The sequence below is a fragment of the Psammomys obesus genome, unplaced genomic scaffold, assembly GCF_907164565.1.
Source record: "Psammomys obesus unplaced genomic scaffold, mPsaObe1.curated_primary_1811, whole genome shotgun sequence".
NCBI classification, from domain to species: domain Eukaryota; kingdom Metazoa; phylum Chordata; class Mammalia; order Rodentia; family Muridae; genus Psammomys; species Psammomys obesus.
In genome coordinates this window covers 3203322-3222974 of record NW_026596089.1, presented here as the reverse complement: position 1 = coordinate 3222974, position 19653 = coordinate 3203322, and the positions used below count along the sequence as shown (strand labels likewise).

The following is a 19653-nucleotide window of genomic DNA, read 5'->3' as shown; positions in this document are numbered from 1 at the left end:
GCTAAGGGGGAGCCAAAGGCTGGCAGTGATGACTACACTCCTCCAAAAGCATTGCAGGAGTTTATACTCAGATAAAATACTTATGTGCATTGATGACTTTACTTGGTCTTTTAAAAGTCATCAAACATGCCACTAACCCTCGTGTTCAATGCTGAGTAACACTCAAAAAATACTCCACATACTGTACTAGTAAGAGGGCTCACACTCATGTATATGGAGGCTCATGTACTGTGTGGGGAAGGCAGAAGACAGCCCCCAATTATACTGTCAACAGAGAGAGAGAAGACGAGAATGTTCATGTATGTGGAGGTACACGTGGTGTGGGCCTGTGTGCAGAAGGCAGAAGACAGCCCTCAGGAACACTGTCATCCCCCCTGGTGGTATGCAGCTCACCAGTGAGGCTGAGCAGTGACCCAAGGACCCTGCGGTCTCTGCCTCCTTAAGTGGGACCACAAGTACATGCCAACAAGCACAGCACTTTTTTATGGATCCAGGAAACAGAGCTGAGGTCCCTACCATTGTAAGGCAAGCACTTTGCAGAATGAGCCATCAACCCCCACCCTCACCAACCCATAAAAACAATGTTCATATTTTAGAGAAACCAGCCTAAGTTTAAAAAGCAAACAAACAAAACCCTTACTTATGAGAGCTAAGTATGTTCCTTCCACACTCTACTGTTTAAGGTATGCCCTGAAATCTCACCACTCCCTACCAAAGGTTCCTCTCACAATTTAGCCTCTTACAAGTACCCAAATTCTTTAGTTGACTCTCAAAGGATCTGATACTATTAAAAACAGTACCCTGGGCCTGGGGTAGCTCAGTGGCAACAGACTTGCCATGTACATACAACACCTTGGTTCAATTTCCAGCAAAATAAAAATAATTAAATAAAACCATGCAGAATTATTGAAACGGGCATCTTCCTTTCTCTCCTTCCAGGCTGAATCATCCACTCATTTTCCCGTGTAACAGCTGTATCAGGAAATACATGGGGTAGTTAAGTGCTAGAATTTCATTTCTGACCTTTATTAAAAGTGAAAGCCTTCAACTGCTCTGTACAGTGTAAACAAGATTTTCAGTAAGCTGCAATAAATATTTGCTAATTTTGAATTAATTTAAGGAGCAGTGAGGTTAATCAAGAGCAATTAATCAAGACACAAACTAAATGCTAGAAATAAATAAATACATTTTAAAATCCTCCAACAATTTAGCTATTTCTAGGCTACATTATGACATCCCAATTCATTTTTGAAAATCCATAAAAACATATTATACTATATTATTTCCACTGACAAAGAAAGAACTTAATGTTTGAAACATACATACTGTCAGTGTACACAATGAGGTGGAAAGTACTAGAAAGAATAAGATTTAAAAAATAAAACTGATTTGAAAATCATGATCTCAACAACTCTGGTCACTGAGGCAAGAGGACTGCTGGGAGAGCAAAACAAGCCTGAGTTCCAGAGCAGCGTGGGCCACAGAGCTTAGACTATCTCAAAGAAGGAAGGCGAGGCTCGCCAGAGGACTCCGTGAGTAAGTTCCTGATATAAAGACAGGAAGACGTGAGTTCAGATCCCAACCCTCCTCTAAAAGCTGTGTTTGGTGCCACAGTGCTACATAATAGAGATAAGAACATCTTAAAAGCTTACTCAATGTCATTGCTTGTCTAAATATAATAATAATAATAATAATAATAATAATAATAATAATAATAATAAGTAGTAGTAGTAGTAGTTATATCTGATTGAGAAAGACATCCTAGTGTCAAATACAAAAGGCACGCACACCCAAACATATACTTGTATATGCATATACACTAAATACATACACACATACCCAAAAAATATACCAGCATATATCTGAAAGAACTACTCCTGATGTGATGAAGGCAAATTATAAAATAGATGGCTTCAATAATATCAGAGAGATGATAAAATGCAAAATAAAACAATGAGATATGAGTTTTATAGTCATTTAATCTGAATAAATTATTCCTTGACAAAGCTGGTGTATCTTTTATAAAGATGAGGATTGTCTTAGAGTCTGAGAATTGAATAATTATAAATGAAAAATCCTAAAACTGATGTGTCCACACGTGTGAAAGAGGGACTACATAATACCACTTATGTCAGCCTTAAACTGCCAACAGTTCCAAGAACGACTTGGAAACCATGTTAAATAGGAATTCAAACCAAAACTTCCCAGACTAGTGAGTTCTAAAGAATGAACACTAAAGAAATAAGATTATTTTATATCTAACCTCCACAGGAATTTGTAACCTCTGGTGTATCATATCTCATGCTTTAGAGAGCTATAAACTTTTATAGGAGGCATATAGGACATTTTGTGAAAAGAAAAAAAAATGGTGTCATAAAATATCTTTCATTTAAATTTGAGTTCAAAGAACAAGAGCAATGGATTCATTTTATAAATGTTTATCATCAATTCCATGAAGAACTTTCTAGGCACTTTTCATTAACCTAGTGATATTAATCTGAAATGGGATAATGCAGAGGTCCACTGAGGCCCTTGTGTGAAAGTCGACAGGAAAGCATGCCCCTTACAGGCAATCTGACCTGTTGTTCTTCTAACATTTTATCCCCAAAACATTCAAGCACACGAAACAGTTGAAAGCCTAGTAAAATAAACACTCATCAAATCACATCTAGAGTTGGCAGCAGTTAAATAGTTAGCACATATGTTTTCTCTAAAAGCTATGCTCAGAACTACCAAGTTAATCATTTGTGCCAGCTTCTTGACTCATTTGATGTCAACAGCTCATCTCAGAGACCTACAAAAACTACTTCTGATGCAACATATCATAAAACCCAAAACCAGACTATATCATCTTCAGAATAGCTGGCCACTGACATTATTAATACAAGTTAGGACAGAGTCCTTAATCTTTCTATGCCTCTGGTTCATGGTGCGTTTAAAAGAAATAAGGATGCTAAGGCCAAGCGTAATGACAACACCTATAATCTAAGCACTGGGGAGTCTGAACCAGGAGGGTGTGAAGTCATCCTGAGCTATAACAAGCCCCTGTCTCAAAAATAAATTCAAAGCAAACAAAACTTAAAAATGTCAAATTCACTTCTGCCTATTAAATTTTAACATTTCAATGCTACAAGAAAACTCTCCTCCTCTCACCCTTTATAATCTACATGTAGAACTTAAATAAACAAATACCTAAAAGACTCAAGCCAGCACAGCCTTCCTCTTTAGCCCTTACTCCTGAGAACATCCATCCAGAAGATCCTACAGCTTTTAAAGTAAGGATGACATTTGGCACCAGTAAACCACTGAATCATGAAATTGCCTAATGAAGTATCGATTCTCAACCACATGTGTGATTTCCTGAAATTTTGGTTCCTATTATATAATTTCTCAAGTCCTCCACTAGCTTCCTATTAAGACCAGCAGCACCTTGGAAGCAGCCTAATAGGTCATTAGGCTTCCATTAGAAGCAATTACTTGTGAAAAACAGGCAACCACAGTTTCTCTTACTTTCTTTCCCTCTACTCCACACCACATGAGGATTTTCTACAATGAAAGGGCACACAAGGAAGTAATGAGGGCTTGGCTTCGAGAACTAATACAAAACAAGACTCTGTTATTGTGGTCATTAATTCAAGTTATTCATCGCCTATCAAAACCTCACTCCCAACACAGAGGTTCCAGAAAAAAGTCAGAATGTTTAATTATCATTAAACTCAAGGGAAGTCTTCTCTTGTGCTCACGACTGTCAGGGACTAATCATGTATAAATTTTAAAAAGCACATCTGAGCCGAGTGCTGTGGTGCATGCTTGTAATCCCAGCATTCAGGGAGGCAGAGGTAGGTGGACCTCTGTGAGTTTAAGGCTAGCCTGGTCTATAAAAAGAGTCCAGGACAGCCAAGGCTATACAGAGAACTCTGTCTTGAAACCAAAAAAGAAAAAAGGAAGGAAGGAAGGAAGGAAGGAGGGAGGGAGGGAGGGAGGGAGGGAGGGAGGGAGGGAAGGAAGGAAGGAAGGAAGGAACGAACGAACGAACGAGAGAAAGAGAAAAGAAGAAAAGAAAAGAAAAGAAAAGAAAAGAAAAGAAAAGAAAAGAAAAGAAAAGAAAAGAAAAGAGAAACCTCATCTGGCCAGGCACGGTAGCACATACCCTCAATTCCAAAACTCAGTTCTCTGTGAGTGCAAGGCCAGCCTGATCTACATAGTTGTTCCTGGCCAGCCAGTTACACTGTCTCAAAGAAAATTACCAGGCCACAGAAGAAGACAATGCAGCCACTCCTGATGAGACCTAATTGACTAGGATCAGAAGGAAGGAAAAGAAGTCCTCCCCTATCAGTGGACTTGGGGAGGGGCACACAGGCAGAGGGTGGAGGAAGGGAGGGATTGGGATGGGAGGAGGGAGGGAGGGAACCACGGGGGTGGGGGGGATACAAAGTGAGTAAAGTGTAATTAATAAAGAAAAATTTTAAAAAATGAAAAAAATTTAAAAAAAGAAAATGACAAAGAGGAAAAGGACATCACAACTGCCCTAATTTTGTGTTGAATGAAGATTTCAAAGCACATTGCTTCCGAGGCCCTTAACCTCTATTCTGAAGACATGATCCTTCTGTGAAATGTTAATTGGTATTAAGGTGCTTGGAAAACCCAGGATGGTAGGAATGTATCCTAATTTGGAGGCTGTAGAGAAGCTCCAGAAAGAATAAAAATAAACTGGCAGTGCACTGCAAAAAGACCTGGAGTTCCTAAGAAGCAAAGTGAGCTAAGACAGACACAGTTGTGTGTCCTTTCACTGTTTCCCTACATAAGCCAGCAGTGAACTATGGTAAAATCACAGGCGAATAAATAGTAACAATGTTGTTGTTTGTAGAAAAAGAAATCATAGAAAATGTAATATTTTAATAGAACTTCAGCTCTTCAGGGAAAATTCATAAACATTAAGATACCAGGCCAGTGAAACCTTCCTGAAGTTATGGGGTGCTTAAAAGAAGAACTAAGGGTCCACAGTTCACATGTGTCTTATATAAATTCATGCCACAAATAAGGTTGCTTCACGCAGGCCTTTGATTACAAATTTAATGTTTCCCTCATTATATCCATTATACTTACGTTTATTGAACCTCACATAATTTATATAAAAAGTGAATTATATATAGCTCTATAGGATATTTACAAAGATTGAACTTAGGTGTTTTATTTGTTATTATTAGTTAAACTCTAATGTATGCTAAGAAACTGCTTCTTCAGATATGCAACTTTAAATAACTTCAATTATTCTATAAATCCTAAAGTTCTATAAGCCTAGAATTTAAGTTAATAATAGACACATCTACAGTGAATCCTTCTTTTTTTTTTTATTTCTGCTTGAAATACCAGAACATTTCCTCATCAATTGCCTTATAGCAGTTTGTCACTCTAATTGCTTAACAGCATTTTGTGTCTTGCATTCAGAGGAAGGCTGTTCCTGGGTTAAGAAGACATCATAAAGGACAATATGCTTGTTTTAAATATACAGATATTGAGCAATTTTGCTTTCCTTTTGGGGGCTGGGGATAGCTCAGTTGATAAACTGTTGGATGTAAAAGTCTGAGCATTTGATGGAGATTCCCAGCACTCATGTAAAATGCCAGGCATGTTGGCACATGCCTATAATCCTAGTGGTAGAGAGGCAGAGACAGGGGATCCTTGAGGCCCTCTTGCCAAACCGGTGATCTCTAGGTTCAGTGTGATATCCTGTCTCAAAGATAAGGTTGATTGTGTCACAGAGGTCAGGTCCTCCTTATGGTTAGATATGGAGGGAGAAGGATCCTGACCTGAGAGCAACCAACAATCTCTTGGAGAGGGATGATATGTCTAGTTCTATATTCACTGCTGAGCCTAATAGGCTCTTATCATTAGTTCCAAACTCAGAGTCACACTGATGACCTTGGCTAACCTCTATGGGATATGAAACAAAAACAAACTAGTAAATGAAGGGAAATATTTGTAGGTAGAGCAGGGGTAGATGAAAGAAAGAAGGTAAACAGAATATGGTGTGTACATGCATGAAGTGAAAAACCAAACTTCTCCCATAGAAAAAGATTATGTTTTTAAAGATAGTAAGAAATAGAAGACATCTAAAGTCAGCCTACCATAAAAACAAGCACACCTCTGTACAAGCACCTAAACATATAAATCCACATGAATGAATAGACAGACACACACTCTCTCCTCTCTCTCTCTCTCTCTGAAAAACTTTTCAAAAATGGGATCCATGTTTGAGTATCCATAATATTCACAAGCATTTTCAAAATGGACTAAATTTCACTGATTTGGAAGAGTCTAGCTCACACAGCTAGAAATCAAGACTAGTTCAATGTTATTACAATAATATTGTTATAAATATTTTAGTGAATGAAGTCTGGTGAAAAAATGCCTCAGTCCCCTACACGTAACCAACATGCTTTTATGTTCTAGGTATCTGCTTATTCCATTATCTATTCCCAGAATGCTCAGCTTCACTACAATTCCTCAAGATCCATATTGGATATTTCCTTTTCTCTAAACACTCTCTCATTTCAAATAAGAATTCCTGTCTTTAGTTTTATCACATTCCCCCTGTCACATCCCATTTAGGTCCGTCGGTGTTTGACCTTGCTAAAAACTGAGCATCTCAGCTTGGGAGTGTGCATGTGAACAAGTACCACCTCACTAGGTGAAATTTGACATTGTGTCTAAGAGCCTTTAAAGATTTTACACTTTTGGTGCCATTGTTATAGTCTACAAAGGTATTCTGAAAATAATCAGGGTGCGTTCAGTGACTAAACGGCATGTTCACCACACAGTAATTTATCAGGAGAACACTGGCAACAAACATGCACTTCACCACATTTGAGGGCTTGGATAAATTATGGCAAATTGAAGCCATTCAATAGAATTTTATTTATGCCTTTAAAAAATCACAACATAAGGAATATTTATTGACCCAGGAGAAAGCATTCATAACATGTAAAGATTAAGAGGAAAGTTATAAACACAAGGAGAAACCTCACTAGCAAAAAACTATGCCTCCCTTGCTTGCATATCAAACCAAGTCTTGGAGATGCCTGTCCCCTCAGCTCGCACAGGACAGAGGCACAGGTACTATGATCCTTATAGATTCTGAACCAAAAGACATACAGAAAATGCTCTCAATCTAAACAAGTTCCTTTCTTCTCTTCCTCTAACTTCTGTAAAGTTTACCCTTTTATAAGTAAGATTTTTAATTTTATAAAATACTTTAAACAGTTAACAAGAACATTTGCTAAAAAAAAACCTACCCATGATAAGCCAAGCATGGTGGCACATACCTGTAAACCCAGCTCTTGAGAGGCAAAGCTGGCAAGATTACTCCAGGTTTGATGCTAGCCCAGGCTAAGTAGTAAGGAACATGGAAAACCAAGAGAGCCCTCAAAGCAGGTGAATGGATACCCTATGGGACTCTTACCTCAAGGTCAAGGGAAAGGTTGGCCTGGACTTCCCCAAGCAGAGCTGCAAACAGAAAACATGATCAAGCCCTCTTTGGCACTCTTTCATCCTTCTCTATACAGAACAGTGATGTGTGGTAGCCCTTTTTAGGATGGCCTAGACCTCATCTCAAGAAGCCAGGCCCACAAGGCTCAAATCTTTTAGAGACATTCCCTGGGCCATTATGCTGTGGACTTTCTCACTGGGATTTAGGGATTTCTTTAGTGTTAGGGAATACAGGATAGTAACAACACCACCCACAGACACAAGATGCTGCAGGCACACTTCCTAAGTCATCTACTTGATGCTTGAATGCTCAGCTTGTGCAAGGATGCCAGAGCTCAGTGATATGCAGATTCATTCTACTCTCATTTTCTAAAAAGAGAGCTGAGACACAGACCCAGCCCATGGCTTGTCAAAGTAATGTAAAAGTGGTAAATGACCAGGCCAGAATTATGAGAATCCATGCAGTCTTATTCTAGCCTAGAATGAACACTTTGACTCACTGTGATTCTTCAAAAGTATATACAGTTACTGCGACCGATTGTTAAAAAACCTGGTTGTGGTGGTGTAGGACTGTAATCCTATTACTCAGGAACACTGAGATAGGTGAATGCCAAGCTTGAGGTCACCATGGGCTATATATCCTGAGACAGCCTCAAACAGGGCTGGAGAGGTAGCTCAGCGCCTAAGACACCATAATGCTCTTTCAGGGGACTGTAATTTGATTCCCAGCACCCATGTTAGGCGACCCACAACTAGCTCCAGGGGATCCAAACAAACCTGTGGCTAGATTCATGTGTACATTGCTACACACATATACACACACAGATACACAGACTTAAAAAATAATAATAAATCTTAAATTTTTTTAAACAAATAATAAATGTGAGAAGAAATTATTTAAAATTTCTTCAGAACAACTTATGTGAATTTTGGGGATCTGCAAAGCTAGTGTGTCACCTCACTTTACGGTAAGTGTATGTATTTGGTACATGAGAACCACTGAATATACGACTTCCAAAAAAGAGAAAATGCCTCACTAAAATAAGGTGCACCACAGCTGACTCATTTCCATTTATCTTTTAAAAGAGCTATTATGTGCCTTAAATATGATGATAAAAAACTACATTTGGGTATGGAGAATTAGGCTTGGTGAATGCATAATTCAATACTTGTGGTATTGAGACTCAAACCAAACTAAATTATGAATCAAAAACCAGAACCAACGATATCAATTTGCATTAAAATGAGCCAATCCATTCTTTGTACAAAGCTGAGAAATGAATCCATTAGGGGAAAAAAAAAAAAAAAGTTCTTTGCTCTCATATAGCCAAAAAAACGATATTAAAATAGTTTCAAAATTGCTGTAGTTCATTGTTTTTGAACTTTTCGATGAAAACAAACATCTAGGCATTCACAGTACGTCAGCAACAAACATTCCTAGAAGGTGTGCTTCCTTCCTCGTACGGTGAAAACACAGCAATAATAACGGCAAGGAAGTACAGCAACCACTTAAGCTACTATCTCTTTCTTTACCGCATGGCTCCCTGAAGCCCAGGAGAACCCTGTAACTACATGGAATGAAATGCAGGGAGACACTGAACCTGGAATCAGTAATTCTGTGAACAGTGCCAGCTAGACCACATACTGGCCAGGGTTCTCCCACCCTGTCCCTTCACTGTGGAGCACAAATGCTTTTATCTTCTCTAGGTGTTAAATGGAACTGACGACACCAGTTCCTTCCCCAGATGGATAGATAGATAGACAGACAGACAGACAGACAGATAGATAGATCATATAGATATATAAATATATCTACTGATACACGTTGGCACTAATTTAGAAATCTCCACGTGGAAACTTTAAAAAAAAACCCTATAAATTAGGCATATTATCAGTGTTTGTTTAGACATTTTTCCATGGGATCTGGGGGGGGTGTTGTTTTGTTGTTAAATAATTAATTTTGTTTTTGTTATGTTAGCAGTTTTTTTTCCTAATCTTCTTGGAATAGGAGAAAAAAATACAGACAACATAAATGTGGGCTGAGAGATCAGCTCAGGGGAGAAAGTGTTTGACTTGGGCTTGATTCTCTAAAACCACATAAAAATGTGTGTTTAGTGTGGTAGTATGTGTGCAACTGTCTTTGTACTCTCCAGAGCTGGAGAAGGCAAACAGGAGCAGCCATCCCTGGAGCTCACTGGCCAGCCAGTCTAGACAATGGTGAGGCCCAGGCCAATGAAAGAGCCTATATCAAAAGAGATGGCAACATCTGTGAATGTGGGGGTTTAGCTAGGAATGGACCCTATAGACTCATGTGTGTAAATGTCTGGCCCATAGGTAGCGGCATTATTAGGAGGTGTGGCCTTTTTTGACTAAATGTGGCCTTGTCGCAGGAACTATGCCACTGTAGGGAGTGGACTTTGAGGTCTTATAAACTCAAGTCTGGACAGTGTGCACAGTCTTCTTATGCTGCTTGAGAATCAAGATGCAGAACTCTCAGCAACTTCTTTAGCACCATATCTACCTGCATACCGCCATGCTTTCTACCATGATGATAATGGACTGAACCTTTAAAACTGTAAGCTAGCCTCAATTTAATGTTTTTCTTTATAAGAGTTGCTGTGGTCATGGTGTCTCTTCACAGCAATTGTCTACCAAGCTCTATAATAATCATACATTAGGAGAAGGAGAAGTAAGTAGTAGTAGAGGAGGAACAGCAGCAGCAGTGGCAGAGGAGGTCCCAGTGTGAAAACCAGCATCTCCCACCAACTGCTGGGGACTGACAGTGGGGCCTGACAGATGTTGGCCATGTGTTCTCCTTGGGCTATGTACACAGCCTTTATGTTTTAACATTTCAAACAGAGTCTCACAAAGTCATACAACCTGACCGTTAACTCACTCTGTATGCCACCAAGGCCTTGAACTTTCAGTCTTCCAGCCTCAGCTTCCTAGTTAGCTGAGATTACAGGATTTGTACCACCAGACCTGACCTAATTACTTCTTCACTTTACATTCTTCCGGAATTTTGTTCAGGTTTTGTCACACCATTCTGTCACATCAGCCAATTATTTATTAAGCATTAAAAAAATACTGTCTGCTTCTATAAATGAATTTTGTTACAAATTAATCTTTTAGAACTCCATAGAACTGAACAAACTAGAAAAAGAATGATGAAAAGTAATCCTCTGCTGCACTTCACATACTTTCCAATTTCAATTATTTGAACTCATTTACCTTGCCCAAGAGTGAATAAACTTTGTGCAAGTGAGAAAGCTACGATGGCATGACATTTTCTATATTCTTCTATCTCTGGCGGGAGCTCTGCTAATTGCCTAATTTCAAGAGCTAAATATAAACAACTAACTACAATGAAAGAGAGAGCAGCAGGGCTCAGCCAAGAGTTAAGAGAAAACAGTTAATGTCTGCAGCTTTCAAATCCATATATTCTGAATGGAAATTTCCATTTGATACTTAATAAATTGCACCCCAAAGAAAACACAAATCATCAAGCTTTTAGTCACAGTGACAATGTAAAATTTGGAAAATCTTTTCCATATCCAGAGTGCTCTGCCAGCTCTCTTTGCAGGAGGACTTTTCGTTCACCCTTGATTGTACTACCATCACACATCTAGAGTTTCAAATAACATGTCAGATCTTAAAGAACCATTTAACATGTAGTTTTGTTAGCGCTATTATTTTTTAATCATACAAAAGCCTTATATTAAATCGTAATTTAAGTCACTGGTAACATGAGTTTTCTGATTAACAACATGTTACTACTTAATTAGGTAATTAAAAAACAATTTTGATATTCACATTGACTTGAGGAATTTCGGTAAAAAGAGGACAGGCCATCTAAGCCGCTGCTCCTTTAGGAAGCCACAAGACAAAACATGTGACAGTCACAGGGAGCAATGAAGGTCTTCTGTTTTGACCCTTATATTGGTAATCTCTCCCTCCCAGAGACTGCAGAAGACAGACAATTAGGTGAGTGCTTTCCCTGGGAGCTCACATATGTCTGAAGAGACCAGCAAAGAGCATCAGCAAAAGGGAAAAATAAATGGAACTCCTTCAGCATGTTACTCCCCAGCAGTCCAACCGTCATAAGTCTCCAAACTATCCATCCCACTGGTTTCTCATGAAACTAGGAAGAGACAAGTCTTCTTATGATCAAGGAGACCTCAGGCAGAGCATCCATTTTCTGTGGTTCAAGAAATATGTGTATGGTTTGGTTACTGAAAGAAACTGAGGGAATCTGAGAGTTGGCCTTAAACTACCTCTAGTTTGACATTCAGGCTGTGGCCACATGGAGCTTTAATGCTCTGAAACACTTTGGAACATAGTCATCCAAGGACAGCAATACACTCCACCTGAAAGTGCACAGAGGAGTGTTTGGGAGTCAAATCTGTAAAGCTTGTTTTAAAGTGCAGCACTGTATTTGCCATGTTTTAAAAAATACATGCACTCAACCTTAAATGAACCTCACACTACCATAAGATGACAGACAGCATGAGAACTTAAAAGTCATTTCAAAAACAGGAGAAACTGAGACGTCTTCAGAGTTCCATAGTTACCCTTTACACAGGTACCCACAAGAGTCTATGTGGTCCACACACATTGAGCACATACAGAAGAAATTGATTTTGTTTAAACACAACTTGTCAACCCTGATTTTTCAAGCCATCATTTTCCCCTACTAGCAAACCACCAGTCACCAAATGGTGGAGAATAACACACAGAAAAAAGGGAGTAATCAGTCTGGGTGGTAAGACGACAATATTGAACACACACCCTGTGACCACTGAGCACATGATTCTTATCACGGCAGAGGTGCACAATTTTGAATTAATAATATGCAGCTGGGTGCTTAAAATATTTTATCTGATAAGGCATATGGCAAAATGTTTGGGTACATAATTATTTTGGCTAAACTGGCTCACATACATATGCTGCAGCATAAGACTTATAAAACTAAATCAGAAAATGTTTAATGATTAAGTCATGAAGAACTCAATTTATAATACTAATTATTTTTTCAATTTTTTATAATGACTCATGCACTAATCTACCTCATAAGAATCTACTTTTTACCAAGTCAATTATTAAATATGCCATTAAAAGTGGACTGAGGGGGTGAGGGGCTTTTAAAATTCTTCTCTAGCTCAACATCACCTCAATCAGCTTTCAATCCAAAGACTTAATGATACAAAAAAAGCCAAAATAATCACAGAATGAAAACAAGTTGAAGTCAGTAGCATTCTTAAAAGTCACTTATATCCAGCTTTGCTTCCACTATGCTCTAATAAGAGAAAAATTATACTTTGGAGTCATTAATATTTTAATGAAGCTAAGTGATCTCAAAGCCAAATCAGGAGAAATCAGCATCCAGTGTGGGGTGGCTTTAGGTCATCAGGGGTGATTTCAATGCTGCTAATTATATCTCAAGTCAGCAGCCATTATGTTTCAGTTTCCTGTTCAAATTTTAGGGGTTGTATAACCAGAAAGAAATGTTTTTATAAGGCAAAAAATGCAACTGCATATATAGTTGGGGAGAGGTTGACTCAGAGTTTCCCCAAGTTCTGCTAGTTCCTGTCCATTCCCCTCCGTGAAATAGACACGGGGGAAGGTAAAGCCTCAAAATAAGAACATTGTGTACAAACTTCCAATTGTTATACACTTATATTATCTTCTGACAATAAAGCTTGAAAACAAAGCAAAAAAAAAAAAAAGTGCCTCTGAGGGGAAGTTTTATAAATGACTGATATTACATACAATGGGAAAAAGAAAGATGTGAAGGAGAACAAGAAAGGGTACAAATATTCAGACACCGGATTTCAAAATGCCAAGATGAACTCAAAATAGACTTATCCCTTGGGCAACGCAATATTTGTCTCTCTCTTTCTTTTCAGTCTTTAAATGTACTTAAAATAGATTCTCTCTGTATTTTAATGCAAACCACTGAAATGTTTTAACATTTCCTTTCTTAAAAGCTAAATTTAGAGAATGGAGGAGATATAGGGAAAAGAGCCATGACAACCTTCGCAATTTAAAAGGAAGAGAATTCACACAAAGCAAATAAACAGCACAGCTAGTCAAACTTCACGCACAACAGTACCACTGGGGACTAAAACACAGTGGATTCAGTAAATATAGATGCCGTATAATTCATTAAGAAGGGCAACTGGCATTTAATTCTGTAATTATAACTTTTATTCATGATAATATGAATTATGATGCATTTTTCAAATACAATAAGATAAATAAAATATACCTGTTACCAGCTCCTTTATTCATAGTAATCAGCATCATGCCACCTCCCTGTCTGGAGTCCCGAGATGCCATATATCACTGCCTTACACTGACACCTACTGGAAAGTGCTGAAGCTTTCTGTCCCCCATCGCAGTGTCTGAGCAGCTACTAATTTCACATATGTAAAAGGATATATTAAAGGTAAATTTCAATTGCAAATAAGACAACTTCGGTTTTCCAAAAGTAACGTCTGCTGAATATTTAAATTCTAAGGCATCTCTGAGAAATTATAAATCTCAGCAAATTTTCCCTAAAAATACTCTTGTTGGGAGTGAACCCCCCCCCCCCGTCTTCAGTAACACAGAACTAGCTTTATTAGGGTCTTAACATGCGACTAGTCAGTAGCTTTCTCCAGCACCTGAATTTTTCTTTGTACATAGAACTAAACTCATCCAATGGCCTTATAACTCAAAAAAATAAAATAAAATAAAATAAAACTCCTCTGCTTTTGTGAAAGTAGGTATGGAAATAAACAACAACAACAACAAAATACAGCTTTTTAAAAATGTTTCATACATTTATACTGTTAGCTTAAAAAAGTAACACGTATTAATGATTCATATATTTATGCTGATAGTTAAATAGTTAATAGTAAATAGTTAATAGTTAAATAGTAAATAGTAAAATAATATACATTAGTGAGCGCAGTTTTCAAAATTGGCTTTTTGTGAAAAATGTAAATGTGTTACAAAAATACACCTATTCTTTAAAGTATATCCAACAGTTAGTTGTATACTTTCATAACTGAATTACTAAGTTGGATCAAGTTTTAAATAACTTAATACAAATAGAAACACAGTAAATATTTCTTCAAAACATATCTCAGAACCTCAATCTATTTTCTAAAATTATATTTTATAAAGCAAGTTTCTGGGCAGATACACATTAATTGGAAAAACTCTAAGATACAACAATATGATAAAATCAAATTAAGAGAGTACAGCTTCCCAGCCCTGATCCATTTCCTCATAGCAGAGTCTAGGTATTTAGACACATCAAATCTTATATCATTGGAAAAACAATGTTATAAGCGGCAGGTTTACCAATTACAGATCAGCTGGTCCTTTATAGAACAGTGAGATTCCTTCTTTAGAAACATACTAATAAATTTCCAAGGAGAGAGAGCCTATTACTATAATGATATAAAAATTGACTTAACTACTCTTATAATCTTCCTTTTACATCATATCATCTCATTTTTACAAAAATAAGGAGGCAGTATAAACACTGAATAACATAAAAGCATGAGCAAAAGCAAATACTAATCTAAAACAACACAGGAAGGTAGCTGGATGGCTTGTATTTAAAATGACTGACATTGCATTCAAAATGTATAATTGTCAAACAGGTTACATTCTAAGACACTATTTAACCCACCTGTCCAGAGAAAATTGAGTTCAAATTTAACTACAACATAGGAGGCTCCAAGAATATAAGAAATGTTTATGATGGGGCTAAGCTTGTTTTTCAAATGGGCATTACTTTCCTTAATTGGGAAAAATAAGCTATAAAAAGATGAACATGTTAGGCAATCTGTTGAAAGACCATTTCAAGCTTTCTGCTTGATTTTGCTGGAGTTTAACACTGGATTAATATGTCATTAAATATTAAGATATTGCAAAGCACTCCAGAGGTAACAGGTCTTAACGAAAATAGTTTGTCATATTTTCTCCAAACAGCCCATTTCAGAAAACAAGGTTATAAGTGGTAAAATACAATATATACTAAAATACTACTTGTTTCAGAGGTTTAAATAATTTTTTTTTTAATTCGTCTTAACAGCTTTTGCAATCAGTTGCCGGGAAAAAGAGTTTTTCCTTTCCTTCCTAAGACCCTGAAAGATGAGTATTTCCCAGCCAGGCTACAGGGATTCCTTCGATACCCAACCCCCTGATTTCCAATTAGTTACCTTGCAGAGCTTCTGGTACCGCGGAGAGGAAACTGCCATCCTTTGTAAACGATGTAACAAAACCACAACTTTCTGCAGAGACGTTCTCACCACGGCCATCATTTTAAGTTTACCACACTTCTGAAGAGTCCTCAGAATTTGCATTATAAATGAAGAGCAGCGATCATTTCCTCCCGGTCACTGGACAATGATTTGCCAGTTCTCTGAGCATGCTCGTTTCCAGAAATGCATTTGAAAGATTCAGGGGGGTTAAGGTTCTAAAGAAAAGGAGGCTGGGAGTCCATCAACTTCTCGGTTTGACAAAAACACTGAGGATCGCCACCCAGACAGCCCCCATCAGATCCTCACAGCCAGGACCTGCTCAGCCTGGCGTGGCCAGAAATGAAGCAAGTTGCAGGGCAGCCAAGCGCTGCCGGCTGCAGGGAAGGAGAGAGCTCTGGAGCCAAGAGGATATTAAGTGAAACACTAAAGCTGAAGATACAAAGCTGACTTCCCCTGGGGACCGAGAGTGAACACCGCCACTGCCTCTGTGCATGCCTGAAAGCTGGCTTACATGAGGAGACCAAGTGGCAGTGAGCCTGGCGCTCCACAGAGTGATGCGAGCACTCCCAGCGGAACGTGGCTCAGGCTGTGCTTGTGGAATGAGCAGAAGAAATACTGAGAAGCACGGAGGGATCTGTCTTGAAGAGTCAAACCCAAACACTCTGCGCTAATAAAACAACCTGAGCCAGTCTGGGCACAGCATCATCTAAAACAAAACTGAACATATTTACAGAGGGATGCAGGTTTACCTAAGCCCCAAAGGCAGAGCTGAAAAATTGGCTTCTAGATCCATGCAAATCATGCCAGAAATCAAATAGGACCCCACTAAGTAAACAGCCAAGTTAATAAAGAGAAACATGCAATTGACTATAGAGTATGGCCAACTCCTCCATCTCCCTCTTAACATGAAGCATCTTCATGACAGCATCTTCATGATCTCATTTTGTTTAATATGAAGTTGTTTGGATTTCATGAATAGGAAACCCAAGATGACAATTGTATAATGTCATATGAAGAGTCAGTGCAGAGAGAGAGACAGAGACACAGAGAGAGTTCGTGTGTTTGCTTTGTGCACATGTGTGTATACATGTTTGAGATGCATTTCACACTAGTGAGGCTAGTTTGGGAACACTGTCTTAGAGGACCAGACCATCCCAGGCTGATTAAATGGCCGGGTAAAGCGGCACAGCCAGAAATAAACCGCATATGTTTCCCATTACCAAGGTCCTGCCTACTCTAATCAGCCAGGGCACCCTGCCCATTTGCCTCTCCATGATGTTACGATCCTGTAAGGGGATAGTGACATTTCCAGGAGCTTCTTTTCCTTACCCTGTCTCCTTAGTCCTTCACACCAGTGTGATTTAAAGTCTTAGATTGGGTCTAATAGAGCTGGTTTGTCGGGGAGCTTTAGCCTGCACATATTTTCCGTCAGCTCCTTACTGAGAATCTATACTGCCTCCTCCTGGTGAGGCTGCCAAAGCCTAAAACAGGCTATTTTCATAATTCAAAATGCTAGGTCTTAGGCAAATAGGAAGAAACAAATTAGTGATGAATCAAGGTCAAGAGTCTGAGGGGTTGAGAAAGGAGACTGATCCTAAAGGGAAAAGTGATTTCTGAAATGGAATATGTTCTATGTTGACAATACCTATCACATCTCTGAGTGTACAAAATAACAACAACCTGAATTACAGAATTTAAATAAATAAACAGTGCAGTATGTGAATAACAGACAGAAGACTTGCTATAAAAATATGAACTTACAAAGTGAGCCTCTTTCAGCTGAAATGCTTGGGCCCAGGTGTCGGGAGCCACTCCCGCCATTACAAGATGGCGCCGGTTTCCTGCTTCCTGGTTCTTCTTGCCAGCATTGTTTTGCGATCTGCGCATGCGCCGCCTTATGCTAATGTAGGCTTGTGTGGTCCTCCATTTGGAGACCACATGCTAATTGGGTTTTGTGTGGAGCCCCAATTACAGACGAACAAGTCACCCTGCTGGCTACTTAAGCAGAACGCACACAGGGTTCGGGGTCCTTCTCCATCTGCTGTTAAGAGCCTCACAATAAAGTTGCTGCTGGACAAATCCGTTGTTGCTGCGTTGTCCTTATTGGCGAGGGCTGCGCGCGACACCCAGGAGTGTTTGAAGCTTCAAGGTTTTTTTTTTTCCATTATGGAATAACATATTTGCATAAATATAATGAGATATTCCAGAGATGGGACCTAAGCATACACTGTGTTTCACACAAGTCTTATGCACCAACCCTGAGGGTGGTTTTTATAACATTATTAATGATTCTGTGCATGAAACAAAACGTCATGGTGTGGAATTCTTCCCTGGGGCTTCATGTCAGCACTCAACAACTTATGGATTTGAGGGTGTCTTGGTTTCAGTTTTGTTTTTTTTTTTTTTTTTTTAATCAGGAATGCTTAACTTGTATAACTCCTGTCCCATAGCCAGCATATGAAACTGGTGTTTCATAACAATCAAAAGTACACTGTTAAGTACAGGAAAATAGCTAAATGAGCTTCTGTCTCCTATGAGACACAAGTAGAAAACGAGGCTGCATCAAGCAGAGGATAGGACAATACCGAGATTCTAAAACACAAAGTCTTTAAATCAAATCCAGCCCATTTTCACACCCACTCCAGAAGGGCCACAGGGACTCAGATTATCCCGAAAAGAACCAAAGCTTTTCAATGAATTGCTACTGCTAAAATATAGAGCTTAGGTTGAAAATAAAATTAAAATAATGTCCTAGAGTGTGACTATGACAATAAAGATAAATGTGTCAATTAATAAATTGATTTTTAAATCAACAACATCTTCTTCTTAAAAGCAATAAATAAGTAAAGAGCCAAATGAGGCACCTTTCTCTGGAGCATACTCTAAGACATCATTCTGATTTAATCAAAATAGAAATGGCCCTCCCTTCACAGTCTAAACAAGTTTGCACTCTTGCTCTGACAGCGTCTTCTCCTATGTCCCCAACCTCTCACTGTATCACCACACACAATCTCATCTTCAGTCCCTCCTAAACTGGGGGGGGGGGGGGAGATGACGACAATGTAGCCCACGCAGAATCCCGAGAATCAGACTCGGGAGACCAGACTCAAAGGTACAGATTTAACTTTATTAGACAGTATAACAGTCTTTAAATGATTGAAAGGCCAATCAGACCAGCCCATACTAGTCTCCAGCACTAGTAACAATCAATCAGGTTGATGCAACTATAAGAAAATATGGGAGATGTGGGGACAGGAGACTTCCATAAGGAAGGGGGAAGCAGTCACCTTGGATCCATTCTGAGACTTCACTAGTGTGCTAGGAATCCACTAGTCTGATAGTAGCCAACACTGTGTGCAGTGGATCAGGACCTTTGGAGATGTCTTAGGAGTTGCTGACACTTCATTTGCCATTCCCTATCAGCCTCCAAAAGGCTTACCTCAACATTCCCCACACTTACAGACAGATGACAGAGCTGTATTTCTAGCTGCTATCACTTCTGACATGCATGGCTACCTGAGCACCCTAGCAGGCTCCCTGTCATGGAGTACAAATTCATTCCTCATAAAGCTATCAGCTGGATTCCTGTAAGTCAGAGACATAACACCTTACTCTCTTGTCTAAGCCCCCTTTTTGCCAGCTCCCAGCCCAAGCAGATTAAATGTAATATACACTATGAGGTGCACAAGGCCCTCCACATCCTATTCATGGTGTGGAATTCTTCCCCGGGGCTTCATGTCAGTATTCAACAACTTATGGATTTGAGAGCTTCTCTCTCCAAAAAGTGCTCAAGACCAAGTTTTGCTGAAAAACCTCTGCTGAGAATAAAAACCAAAACATAAATACAAGAGTCCAAGTGACCACCTGTCCTTAAAAGAAATGGCATGTTATATACCATAGGCCCAGA

General features: G+C 38.8%; 1 protein-coding gene across 3 annotated transcripts in view; it reads right to left on the bottom strand.

Moving 5' to 3' along the window:
• The window catches only part of Utrn (utrophin), a 538848-nt gene that overhangs the window by 235937 nt on the left and 283258 nt on the right, over positions 1-19653 (bottom strand). Inside the window, exon 1 of one of the 3 annotated variants that reach the window (XM_055627736.1) lies at positions 15705-16044. The exons of the other annotated variants lie outside the window; for them this stretch is intronic. Coding sequence (XP_055483711.1) covers positions 15705-15848 — 144 coding nt within the window. The 5' untranslated portion in view covers positions 15849-16044. Of the gene's footprint in view, positions 1-15704; positions 16045-19653 lie in introns of those variants that run through there. 3 annotated transcript variants of the gene reach the window in all.